At 42.4% G+C, this 14,189-nt stretch overlaps 1 protein-coding gene across 1 annotated transcript in view; it reads left to right on the forward strand.

Moving 5' to 3' along the window:
- Npr3 (natriuretic peptide receptor 3) overlaps positions 1-14,189 on the forward strand; it is a 56,763-nt gene that overhangs the window by 2,881 nt on the left and 39,693 nt on the right. The window contains exon 2 of the mRNA XM_038323250.1: positions 8,684-8,806. Within this exon, the coding sequence (XP_038179178.1) occupies positions 8,684-8,806 (123 nt within the window). The remainder of the gene's footprint in view (positions 1-8,683; positions 8,807-14,189) is intronic.

A 14,189-nucleotide genomic window follows, 5' to 3' on the forward strand; every position in this document is an offset into this window, starting at 1 on the left:
GGGATGAGAAGCCTGGCAGAGCCGTCTGTCTGCTGTGTGTTCCAGGAGCTGCACTGGGCTCCTGGAGCCGTGGTGCCCAGAGGGCTAGAGAGAGTGTGGTGTGTCCTGGTTTAAAGGGACTCCAGCTTGCATGCTGCCCGTTATTGTTTTTAAATACACTCAGATCTCTTCGTTCCCCCCCCTCCAGTTTAGCGGTGAAAGTTTGCTAGACAGGTAGGTGTGTGCCATCTTACAGGTGATAAGGTTATGATCGTATGGATTCTTTCTCTAAAGTCTGTCTCCAACAGTGATATGGCAGACTTTCCAAAATATAAATAAAAATAGTTTCTTTTCCAGGTTTTCCTCCTTTCAATTTCCTACTCTTTGTAGAGAAAGTTAAGGCTCTCAGGATGTTTCCTGTGGATCTGAAGCTTTCCTTCACTGGGATAGCCAAGGTGTTAAGTAGGGCTTTAGTAGAGTTTGGGGCTCAGCCACATGCTAGCTGGCAGGATCCTGGGCTGTTAAACTGTATCCCAGGCTCGCTCTTGAGGTAAAGCAGGCTTCTGAAACAGCCACATCTTGGGGATGCTGGGAAGGCTTCAGGAGCTAAGCCCCCAGAATGCCCTGAAACAACACCGATCTGTGCAATAAATGTGTGGCTTCACTGTAGTGGGTGCTGTTTTCTATATGATAACAATCGCCTTCACCCAGAAGGGGAAGCCACGTCCTGCATTCTGCGGTCCTGGGAAGCACTCCTGGCTGAGAAGCACACACCTCAGGACACAGCTCCTCCACTTTGCAAGGCACTGAATTCGGAACTTGTTTCTTCTGTGAAGCAAGGAGCTGGATGAGAATCAGGGCTTTTCCAGTTGATGTCTGAGGTCTGGAGTGTATTTACCCAAATGTAAAAATGAAGCCGATCGCATTCTGCCGCAGAGCATCTTCTGTCCCGAGGAACCCTTCCCACCTCCTCTTTTAGAAAGAACATTTTAACTCTAAAATCAAATTATGGATATCTGAATATGTTAACTGTTAGAAAGTGACATGTGACCATCTCAGTAATAATGCAATTGATTTTTTTTTCTGGCTACATGATGCACTTCAGAAAAAAAAAAACCAAAAAAAAACCCAGCCAACCAAACAACCAACCAAACATACCCTCCCCCAATCCTATCTCCTAGGGTTTACCATCTAAGTCAATAATTGAAAAACTTTAAAAAGTCCAATATACTTAAAATAGATATATCTGGGCAAGTGTGATTTAAGTGTTCTTATAGCATCCATTTATACTAGTGGCTAAGGTAATGACACAGAGTCGATCTCAGCTCCCAGGCATGAGACAAGAGAGAGTTTATCAATGCTGCAGGCAGCTTTGAGAAGTAGGGAGCAGGAGATGAGATTTTACAAGGGGCTGTTTGATCATGTATTTATTACAAGATAGTGGCCATTTTTTTTTTTATCTACACAGGGGTGGCAGAGAGCACTGGACAGTAAATTTTGAATGTCCAAGTCTTTTTTTTATAAAGTTTCTGTGTTTAATTCCAGATAAAAATTTGAGTGTGAAGGAGACATTATTATTTGTTTCACCAGAAATTCCAGCAGAAACTGGACAAGATGATACCTTAGGCAGGTGGCTAAGTCTTGTTAGCCTTTTCCACTCAGGATTTGTCTGTTCCAACTACTAAGAATATTCTAAAAACACTTTAGGAAATAGATGTCTGTGACATAAACACACACACACACACACACACACACATACACACACACACACGAGATCTTAGATGGGTGTGGTGGTACTTGTCTGTAATCCCAGCGTTCAGAAAACTGAGTCAAAAGGATTGTGAGTTCAAGGTCAACCTGGGTTATAGAATGTGCCCTGCTGTCCCAAAGTACAAACAAACAAACAGCAGACAAATGCTTTTTTATTTATTACTGGGTTCATTTATGCAGCTGACTTCTGACCTCAATATATCAGATGAAATGATACATTTACTATAAAAGGGACAGAGAGAAATACATTGTTTCAAGCAATGAAAGGTTATAGTTCTTTTGTTTATGTTGTTCGAAGATGCAGCACTTGAAGTGATCTACACACAATGGTTTTGCATGAAAACTAGTCTTAGTCTTTCAGTTAAGGCTATGTTATTTATTTGGGCCTGGATAATGACTACAGAGGTAGAAATAGTTAATGAATACAAGAACAACTTATTTTTAGCAGTCTGGTGTAAATGCCCAAATAATTTGTCAGCAGAATTTTTAAGCCAAGAACCCATCATAAAGCTACCTAGCTCACAGTAGCAGGATAGAGAAGTACTACAGTCCATAGTACAGAAAACACAAGAGCCCTTGAGGTGGCTAGAGCTTTGCAAGCAGGAGAAATAAGGGTGTGGTCTGTCTTTTGTGAACAGCATCCCTTGCTTTGTAATGTAGAAGCAGAAAAACCTGCCTTAGGAAGAAATTCGATTTTTATTTTTATCCAAGTTAGGTACATATCTATTTATGTAAGACCAGAAAATGACTTGTCTTATCAGGAGAAAGTCTCTTGTCACTTCCTCCCTGTCTCGGACTTACCAGAGGCCTCGTTTCTGACTCTTGTGGATGTTCTGTAGCAATTTGACTTTGGAACTCCAAATAATAAGCTACTTTTGATTTTTTCCCTTGGTTTTAGGTTTTGTCTCTAGGAATGCCAGTGGAGAACGGTGGAGTTCTCCGCTAACATCTACTATCTGCTAACTACACAAGCAAGAGTTTCCCTTGTTCGTTCCTCTGATAGCATCTGGTCAGCATTTTTTTTTTTTTTTTTTGCTGAGCTCTGTAGTCATAACTGATATTTATATTACCTTCTAAATGTTGTTCATAGTTGATCCACTTGGGGCTATGTTAAAAAAAAAAAGCCCCTTTGTTTGTTTAGTCTCCTATGGACTGACGGCTAACATCGTCTGCAAATTCTTCACTCCAGCTCCTGACTTCTTTCAGCTTAGTCATTTTCCTGGCATCCTGTGCTATTATCCTTCTGAGCTCTCTATTTAGTGTCTTCCCAAGGCTTCCATCACCTATCATTTTGAGCCTGGTCCCTGTGTGCCCTCCTCTCTTGATTGATGCTCTCGTGTTGGTGGACCACGTCTTCCAGGGCATTTCTGACAAAGGATGGACGAGAGATGCATTTTGAAATGTTTCATGGCTGAGATTTTATTCATTTTTGCCCTCATAGATAATGGTAAAATTCATGCTACACATAACCTTCCTCCTCAAAATTTGATAGAATGACCCCATTGTCTTCTGGGTTCTGAAGTTGCTGTTCGTTTGAATTGATTTACATTCCAGACGTAGTGTTTATAATTCCCCACCCACCCAGAAAAATCTTAGAATCTCCTTGCTCTCTGTGGTCTAGCATTTCACCGCAGTACACATTGCTGTCAGTATTTTGCCTTGGGGTTTAGGAGGCCCCTTTCCTCAGAAACTCATGTCTTTTAATTCTAAGAAAATTTCTTAAGCTATTTCTTTGATGATTTTATCCCCTTCATTTTTACTGTGCATTTTAAACTTGTTAGACCACCTGGCTGATTCTCTATGCATCTTGTCCCCTACTTTTTGCCCCAAAATGCCTTTTGTTTGGGGATTTCTTTTGGCTGCTCTCCAGAATTACTATCCCATTTATTTTTTTTTAGATTTATTCCTATTATTTTATGTGGATGCATTTTTGCCTGCATGCATATTGGGCATCACATGTGTGCCTGGTGCCTTAGTGCCGAGGAGGTGATGAGCCTTCATGTGGGTGCTGGCAATCAAACCTGGGTCCTTTACAGCAATAAGTGCTCTTACCCACTGAGCCAACTCTTCAGCCCGTACCATTGCCCTTTTCAATTCTAGGACCACGGTCTCAGTGTGCAGCTCATGGCGTAGTCTGCTCTGCCTCTATGCAGCAGCTCCTTTCTCCTGTGTCTAGGTAGAGCCCTACATGGAACATGGGTGTAAGCGTCAGGTGGGAATGTGAGAAATGCCCTTTTTACTGCTCCTTTGGACTAGTGGGAGAGCACGCATTTAAAATGCTGCCGAAAGGGTCTGCTCACGCTGAGCTGTAGGTAGGGACAGCCGTAAATCATAAAGAGCATCGCTTACTTGATAGTCCTCTTCCGGGAGAGCCAACTCTTTGCCCACATGTCTACTGTAGCCTACAGTGTGTTGTGTGCGAGTGGAGATATCTCGGAGGAGAAGAAAGAGCCCAGCACATTTCTCCATTTCTCCTGCTCTTCCAGACTCACCAGTAAGATAATTCACTACTTTCCGTCTTGCTGGGGCTAGTGAGAGAACGAATGAAAGCCCCCGGAGAGATGGGAGTGCTAATTCATTGTAGTTGTCTAAACGGAAACCCAAGAATAGGGAAAGGAGATTCCCCTAATGTATGTGTGGATTCCCCTTGTCTTTCTTAATTAACATTTGAAGCCACTCCTGTACACTTAACCCCTTTGGTTATAAGAACATGCTGCAATAATGAGAAACTATTTATGGGGGACAGTGTGGCTCCCAGAAGGGAAAGGATGACACCTAATGTCACAAGCTAAAGTGGGGATAGGTTAAAAAATATGGCTACTGAGAACATTTAGCATCATATCATTATCCCTTTTTTTCTGGTTTAATATTTTGTTCTCAAATAAATATCTATGTATTAAAGCGAGGCTTGGTGGCACACCTTTAGTTCCAGCCCTCAGAAGGCAGAGGCAGGTGGACTTCTGTGGTTTTCAGGCCAGCCTTTGCTATACAGCGAGTTCGAGTCCTGGGACAGGACAGGGTCACACAGAGAGACCCTGTCTAAAACAAACAGAAAACCAGTTAATGTCTATGTATTGAAATGCATGTTGATATCACAAAAGCTGTCTGCATTGACGTCCATTTGTGTAGGAGGATTGGCAGACCCTGTTTCTCTGTACATCTTACCTGTTGTTGGGAGGTCCGGGGAGCTAGCACCGCAGTTGCACTGAATCTGTGCCTGTCACCTGTGCTTATTAACTGTGTAATTTGGTTATTGTATAAAACAATGGAATATGAGTGAGAACAGAAAACTATCTCAGGAAAAAAAAAACCATTTCAAGTCTTTGATAAGCCATACACAGGAAAGTTTGCTAAACATACCCACAGTTCAGTTAGGCATGAATGAGATAACCCTAAAAAATGGAGGAACACCCTGAAAAGCTAGGGTTCTTTATTCTGAGTGCTTTGTTGGTGGTATTAAATTCTTGCTTCAGCTTAAACTAGAACTAGATGACAACATGTGTTGTGGGTTTCGATTATCTGAGAGAAACAATGCCCCGCACCTGACCTTGGGCAAGAGGATTTCCTTTTGGGAGTAAACCATATACTCGACATAAAATGGTCAGGACTGAAAAGAACCAAAGTCTAAACAGGTAGATGAGTGTTGATCTCTGACACACTTGCTCAGCCACATATGGAAAAATTAATCAGAAGCAGTGGTAGAAATAGGGGGAGAAGCAAGATAAAGAGGCAAAGCAGGAATGTAAAAGCATAAGGACCATGAAAACCAGGTCATCCAGGACTTTGGGGTGCTAATTCTTTGGCTTCAGGGTGCAGTCTGTTTTATCCTAGGGCAGGGATGGCTCTGCAAAGGATGTTTAGGGTCCAACATCCAGTACCTTTGGATGCTTGAATCACCCCCACCCCACTTCTCTGATTCTTATTTCCTCCTTTGTAGCATCCCACTGCTTATAATTTGGCTCCCCAGTTAGCATGCCTAGATGCAGGAGATATGTCAGAGCCACTCACGGCTCTGACAATCTGTTTATAAACACCTTGTAGGCTCGGTGCCCAATGTGCCAGCAGAAACGGGTTGTCTACATATGGCTGTTGAGACACACTGAACTCTAGACACTTGATACAAATTGATAAGGGATCCTTAGTAGACAGCCAATCAGAGCTCCATGCTCCCCCCCCCCCCCCCCCCCCCCCCCCCCGCGAGAAGCCCACTCTTGGAATCCATGCTCTTCAAACTTGCCCAGCCTTCTCCTCTTGTTGGCTATTTTACGAGATACTCGGCCTGTGATTTTTCCCATTGAAGGGGCTTGATCTACAATGAGGGCTCAAGTTAGTAATTAGGAGTTTCTTTGAGAGCTTCTTTATTGAGACATCTTGGGATTTTTCTAAAATCCCAAATGTATAATTACATTTCCAAAAGAAGTAACACCTACTCTCACTGTTATGGGGTTCAGGAATTTTGCTGTGTCCCCAGACCATGTTTCCTAAGGTGCTGCTACCCTGTGCACGAAGCCTTTCTGTAGTTTTAGAAATGTCCGTCACAGCCTGACACCCTGAGCTAATGCGCCTAGTGAACGGCAAATCAACAAGAGGCCGGGCTGCCATGCAGAATGGCAAGGCTGTTTGAGCACAGCCTGCAATTTGTTTTATGTCTTTTAGCACCTCAACTTTTACAAAGAGCACACATATCTCAGAGGGCTGGCACGCATCACAAGAAGGCGGTTTACAGTGCCCAGGCTTCTGAGGTTCTCCTCGCAGTCTGTGTAAGAGGCAAATACAGTTCTCCTGATCAGGGGCTCTGTAAGCCAAGAACCAGCGGATCGACTGGGCAGTGGCCAAGTCCCCATGTCACTGCAGCCCGTGACACCCTTAGGTCACGGGCAACAATCTCTTAAAGCAGTGTAAAGCCACTTATATTCGACGGCATGACTACAAAATGAAAGACCATGAAAAGCAAATGTGTGTGTGTGTGTGTGTGTGTGTGCGCGTGCGCGCGCGTGCGCGCGCGCTGGGATCTTAGTCTCTGTTCCTCTGTGTGTGTGTTGGGCCTCCTTCAAAATAATGTTTGTAAATGAGCACAGAAGAAGGTGTGTACTCATGGCTGATTTGCCAGAGGAATGTTCTCTCTGATCCCATCTACTGCTTTCCCTGGAGAAGGTGTTTACTGTGTTATTAAGAAAGAGAAGCAGTCATCATTGTCCCCTGTCTGTTTCCATTTGTCTGTTTTTTAGGCAGGGTCTCACAATGCAGCTCAGGTGGCCTAGAGCTCACTATGTAGCCCAGGCTGCCCTGAAACTTATGGCAATCCTCCTGCATCAGTCTCCCATGCACTGGAATTACAAGCACAAACCACCCTGCCCAGCTCTTCCTGCTGTATAGCCTTCACTCAGATTTCACCAATTGTTGATATGTTGTCTTTTTCTCTTAACATTTCACATACTTCCCCTCTCTTTCCTATCGCTTCTGATTTCCGATGTATGTATGTACATATGCATGTATTAATAATCAATAAACCATCCTTCTACCCATTCATCCCTTGTCGATCTATATCTATTTAATTTTCAGATAAGGTCCCCTTGTATAGCCCAAGGTAGACTTGATTCCTCTACCCTTGACTGTCTGGGATTGAACACTATTGAGATGTGTTTGTGTAAACATACATACGTACAAAATTACAAAGACAATAGAAAGATTATGTTATGAAACATTTGAGAACAATTTAACAGAACTATGCTCTGTATCACTAAACTCGTTTCTTTTTTTTTTTTTTTTTTTTGCCACAAAGTCTCATTGAACACAGTCTGGACTCAGATTTTGAGGATGACCCACACAGTGCTGAGATTACCAGTGTACACCGCTGTGCCCAGTTTTTTTTTTTTTTTTGTTTTTCGAGACAGGGTTTCCCTGTAGTTTCTAGAGCCTGTCCTGGAGCTAGCTCTTGTAGACCAGGCTGGCCTCGAACTCAGAGATCCGCCTGCCTCTGCCTCCCGAGTGCTGGGATTAAAGGCGTGCGCCACCACCGCCCGGCTTCGCTGTGCCCAGTTTTGTGTGGAGCTGAGGAGCAAACCCACGGCTGTGGGCACTCTAGGCAAAGACTACAGACAGACTCACATCCCCAGCTTTCTTAAAACATTTAAGAACAAGGGTGTTTACATAAACAGCTGCAGTAGTGGGCCTGAAAACAAGAGTCTTAATGCAAACACAAGCTGCTATCTAATCTAACCACAGTCCTGAAGTGAAATGTCACCACCTGTCTCTTGATGTCCTTACAGAAGATCTTTCAGTTGTATTTTAAAGAGCATGGGTGGGTCACGCATCCTACCATCACCTGGGTTGGATCTGTCGCTGCTTCCTCCTTACCAGATAGATGCACTTTGCCCGTCTGTATATTTCTGGCCTTCTGTGTGTTCCATCAGGAGGCTGCTGTGTCTGTGTCCTCATAGTGATGCTGCTTCCTATCACTTGCTTGGGGTGTTGTTTGCTAAGTTTCGCTAAGTTAAAATTATTGTGCCTTTCCCTTTTATCCACGGTTTCATCTTGGGATTTAGCTACCCACAGCCATGTGGTTTGAAAATTTTAAATGAAAATTTCCGCAAGCAAACAATTCTTAAGTTTTAAGTTACTTTTGTTGTAGTATATTGATATAATTGTTCTGTTTTATTATTATTACTGTTGTCCATCTGTCACAGTGTCTAACTTAGAAGTTAAGTTTTATCATAAGTATGTATATTTATGCTTTTCTACCCAACTTTTGGGAATGCTTTGGGATCTGGGAATGTACCTCCTGTGGATAAGTGGCGACCATGAATTAGGTAGTTTACAAGGAAATATTCAAGACTATATAAACTGTCCAGTCTACATCTGCGATCGCCTGGTTGTTTCTGCCTGTTGTCAGCCTGTTGTGCTTGGGTGACTCACACATTGTTTCTCTCCCCAGTGGTTATCATGTGTGCCAGTGGCGACACCATTCGGAGTATCATGTTGGCAGTGCACAGACACGGCATGACTAGCGGAGATTACGCCTTCTTCAACATTGAGCTCTTCAACAGTTCTTCCTACGGTAACCGCTTCTAGCTTCTCCAGCTCTGCTCAAGTGTCAGAAAGAGGAGTGAGGAAGAGTCAAAAGCTTTAGCGAGGTCCGTAGATGCGATTTCAGTTACCATGGGAACTGCATTTGGTTTTGAAAATTCATGATCCTGAGCACTTCCACGGTGCTTCATAGTTTCTCAAGCTTTTCATATTTTCCAAGAACCCAGTGGGAGCAAAGGACACCATGTACCTAGGGTGTGAAGGAAATTTTGTGTGGGTCAGCATAGTCCATTCCTAACTCCCCAGGAACATACATGCAGACACCAGATGTTCTTGTCATGACGGATTGCCAGAATAATTTAAGTGTGATTTGGGATAGAATTTTAGGTAGCAGGAACAGATTAGAACTATAGGATATGAATTCTGAATTCATATGAATATTCATATGAATATGCCAAGGTGTGCTATAGTTAGCACATAGCACATAGTTATTGCATCATAAAACTTTTAGTAATAATATGTAAATATATTGTTTATTCATATTATGTGTGTGTTTCTTATAGGCTACAATAGGAAATAGAATAAAGAACACTGCGGTTTGAGACAGAAGCATTTGGAAGTCTTTGTTCCTAACCCTCCCTTCTTGTAGCTTACTGCATGTTTATTCTTTCTTAAGTAGAATTTCATGAGCTACGGACATATAGGGTGAAGACATCTTGGATTCTTTATAATGGATTTAGGGAAACTCCCAAGGTCTGTGTAATAGAGGACTAATTTTTTTTTTATAAAGTAAGTGTTTATCTGTATCTTGGTGTTTTGCCTGCATGCATGTCTGTGCATCACATGTGTGTGATGCCTGAAGAGGCCAACAGAGGGCATTGGATACCCTGGGAACTAGCATTACAAACCATTGTAAGCCACATGGATGCTGGGTTTTGAATCTGGCTCCTCTGGAAGAGCAGCCAGGGCTCTTAACCACTGAGTCATGTCTCCAGCCCCCACGTAATGGAAGGAAGCTTAAGGGGCTCATTATGATCACAAATACAAAGCCTTTCCTCCCACTGTAGTTAGGACTATCTCGGAAGTCGACACTTGAGGATTTTTTTTTTCTTTTTTACAAACATATACACTGACTGCTCAAGGCCACACAGCTCTTCCGAGAGCTTGCTGATGATGTATAGTTATTTAGATAGGATCCAAGCCTTTAAACATTCACTGTGGTTTCCTGCCCCCATTTCCTGGCTTACTTAAGCAGTGATCACTGTGTATATACAGATAATATAACACACTTCTGGGGAATAAAGAAAAGCTGATGAAACAGAACTAACCGCTGCTTCCTGTAATGGATAGCCCTGGCCATGTGGTGCTTGCAGGATAAATGCAGTATTGCATGCTACACGCTACCATTATGGTCCTTCCGTCCCTCTTTTCTGTTAAGCAGGATGTTGTCCTCACTTACTGACTTAAGGCCAGAATGTCATAATCCCAGGGGCTGCAACACTGAGTTCTTTAACACAGGGGGAAAAACAGGTTAAAGGGAAAACATCTATTCTTTCTTACAAGATGAAAAACAGAATTTAAAGTGATGTGTAAGAGTGCATGCTATAAACAGACAAGCACATTTACATGCATTGTGCACACAGTTCTAATAATAAAGGCTACAACTAGGATTCCTTTATCTGTGGATAAAACTTGTGCTGCTTTCCCCTGTTATTATAATAAGCGAGCACTGCTGAAACTTTGGAAACTCTATAAAAACAACTGGAAGAAAATAAGCTAAAATTCTACCACTCAGATAAAAAGTTAAATTGCAACTTCTTAGAGGTATATATCTTAAAGAAAAAGGAAATACATATTTTTGTCTATTATATGTATGTATATTTCACAAGAATATTTCTCAAAAAATGATCATATTATGGTACAACTACCTAGTACATCTTTAATTAATCACTATTTCTTAACACTACTCCCGCCCCTTGTTATTAAGAACATCACATTGAATAGTCTGAGACATATATACACTTACAGTCACACAGTTAGACATATATTATATATTATGTAATATAAATTCCTAGAAGAGCAAATGCTGGCTCAGTTGTTATATGCAAACATTGACAGTAATTGGCAAATTTCCTCATACAGAGGTTTTTACCAATTTATAGTTTTGGACAATGATGAAATTTTCTGTACTGCTATATCCTTTATCAATTTTGCAAAATATATCTTTATCAGGATTTATATTTTTGTTCATAAGAAAAGTTTCTGTAGTTTAATTTTTAATCTATTATTCTAAGTGTGTGTGTGTGTACACTTGCTGTGGTGTGTGTGTACACTTGCTGTGGTGTGTGTGTGTATGTACACTTGCTGTGGTGTGTGTGTATACACTTACTGTGGTGTGTGTGTATACACTTGCTGTGGTGTGTGTGTATACACTTACTGTGGTGTGTGTGTATACACTTGCTGTGGTGTGTGTGTATACACTTGCTGTGGTGTGTGTGTACACTTTCTGTGGTGTGTATGTGTATACTTGCTGTGGTGTGTGTGTACACTTTCTGTGGTGTGTATGTGTACACTTGCTATGGTGTGTATGTGTACACTTGCTATGGTGTGTATGTGTACACTTGCTGTGGTGTGTGTGTGTGTACACTTTCTATGGTGAGTATGTGTACACTTGCTGTGGTGTGTGTGTGTATACACTTGCTGTGGTGTGTGTGTATACACTTACTGTGGTGTGTGTGTATACACTTGCTGTGGTGTGTGTGTGTGTACACTTGTTGTGGTGTGTGTGTGGAGCTCAGAAGACAGTTTTATGGAGCTTTTTCTCTCCTTCCATCTTTGTGTGAGTTCTGGGGACTTTTTATTTTTTTTGAGACAGAGTCTCTCTGAGTATCCCTGGTTATCCTGGATTTCTCTTTGTAGACCAGGCTGACCTTGAGCCCACAGAGATCCGCTGGTCTGTCTCCCAGGTGCTGCATTAAAGGTGTATGATACTCTGCCTGGGCAAAACTGACTACTTTAGCTTGAGCAACCGGTGACTTTTAGACTTACAGAAAACTTGCAAAAATCATAGAGTTCATGTATATATCTTAATATTTAAATTATGTATTTATACATTAAAACCTTAGTCTATGGATCCAAGTTTTTGTTATCTCTTTATTTTTTTTGTTTTAGATTTACATCTTAAATGTTATGTGTGCGGGTGTTTGCCTGGCATGAGTCTATGTGCCCACTGAGGGCAGCAGGCATCTGGTTGTGAACCACCTTATGCTGGGAGCCAAGCTCAGGTCCTCTGCAAGAGCAGCCAGTGCTCTTAACTGCCAAGCATCTCTTTACCTCCAGTTTCGTTTTCTTTAATTGCAAAATGATTTCACACAAATCACAATGAATTCTCGATGTTTCTGATTAAATCTGCATTATTTTACATGTTACCGTACATTTTCTCAGACTTTGAGTTCTAATCTCAGTCATCCTGAGAGACTGACCCCTGTACTGTCTTTCTGCTAAGACTTAAGAGTTAACAGTGAGTTAACCTGCCCTCCCTTGCAGCCTTAGTCTGTTCGAATGATACACCAGGCTGAGCAACAAGTCAACACAGGAGAGAATGTATGTTAAATGCCCCCCTCCCCCCCATCTTAGGAAACATAATAACTATTTAACAAATATTTGACACTCTGATTGTTAGTCTTAGTTTGCTTGGACATGGGACTTTAAAAACTGTACAGCTTTGAACTTTTCTCTGATGCTAGTTTTATTTCGTGTGATACATTCTGCTGCTGCGGCCACCCACTCTCAGCTAATCCACCCTACAGGGCTACGTGCATTATGAATCACACCTGCGAGTGAGTAGTCCCTCAACTAGAGTGGCGCAGATGTAGAGAATTCTTTGACCTGAAAGAGCTCTGGAGGAGGAAGGTTCACATTAGGGATCTGTCAAGAAGGACATTACCGTTACAAGCTTCTTACGTTTTCTGTGTCCATTTTCAATTATGGAAGATTGTGGCCGGGGCTGCAGGGGCATGGCTTAATGCTAGTCAAGCTAGGTCAAAGACAGCAGATATGAGATCCTTCCAGGTGACTCTGCTCTTTTTGTTGGTTTTTATCCAGGGGTAGACAATCTCAAACAACCGGAAGCTAGAGCTAGAGCTTCCGGTTGTTTGAGAATAGCTACCCCTGGATAAAAACAGGTCAGAAACTGCGTTCTCAGTTGGACTCCCCAAAATCAAAACCGGTGAGAGATTCTGGGAGGTGGGAGGGATGGGGGGGTGTTGTGTGGTGCCTTTCTGCGTCTTCCACAGACCCTGAAGTGTCTTCTTCCTCAGAGCAGGACTGACCAATGGAATCATACAGTGGACAGACTCACCTAAACCAGCATTCGCGAGTATCATTATGAGGGTCTTCTTTGATAATTTAAACCCCCATAATCAGAGCTGTAATTCCAAAAGGTTCTTCAACATCCAGCTTTCCCGACAGCCCCTCACACAAACTGTATACCAGTTCTAGAGAAGGGTTCTCAACCTTCCTCAGCAGCGACCCTTTAATACAGTTCCTCATGCTGTGGGGCCCTCCAACCATAGCATGTTTCGTCTCTACTTTGTAACTGTAAGTTTGCACTCTTATGAATCGCAATGTAAATATCTGATTTGCAGGATGTCTATCTAATATGTGACTCAAAGAGGGGTCATGACCCACATGTTGCGAACTGTAGAGGCCCCGCATCCGTTTTCACTGGTACTTTTAGAAAACATAGTTGAGAGCGTGTCTCTTCTCTTATTACTAAAAGTCTCAGTCTCGGTGAGCCCTCAGAATTATCCCCAGACTTGCCCAAATTTTATGGCCACAAGAGTTCAGCGCATAATACAACATGGGGGAATGAAAGTGTTTGAAGGGATTTAAAAAACTGAACTTAAAAAAAAAAAACCCTAAAGAGTAGACAGTTGTATTGCCCTACAGATGTTGTCACAGCATCTACTGGCATTTCTCTCTAGTTGTATTACCCTCCTCACCGCCGTCTCCGAAGGGGTAGAGTGGGAAGCTACTAGCGCAATCCCATCCGCAACTGTGGCTGCACTCACCTCGCCTTCCTGAGAACTCAGCAGGAATTCAGGTGAGGCAGAGAGTCAAACGCAGACATAAAAGGAGGGATTGAATTTATAACGCTTTGCCACAAAGATGATATATGTACACGAAAGTCAGTTTGGAGCAGAGGGAAAAGACAGGGATTCTCATATAATCCCTTGGCTGGAGTGGTTGCCTGGCAGCATCTCAGGACGTCTTCTCTTCTTCTTGGGCTACCATTTTCTTTTGAATCCATGTGTTGTGCACTACAGATGTTGTCTTAAATCTTGGAGTGCCTCAGCTTTGAGGAGCCGAGCCTAGATGGGACAGGGATCTGGGCCTGGCTTGCATTTGCTCGT

This window comes from Arvicola amphibius, chromosome 3 (assembly GCF_903992535.2).
Source record: "Arvicola amphibius chromosome 3, mArvAmp1.2, whole genome shotgun sequence".
NCBI lineage: Eukaryota > Metazoa > Chordata > Mammalia > Rodentia > Cricetidae > Arvicola > Arvicola amphibius.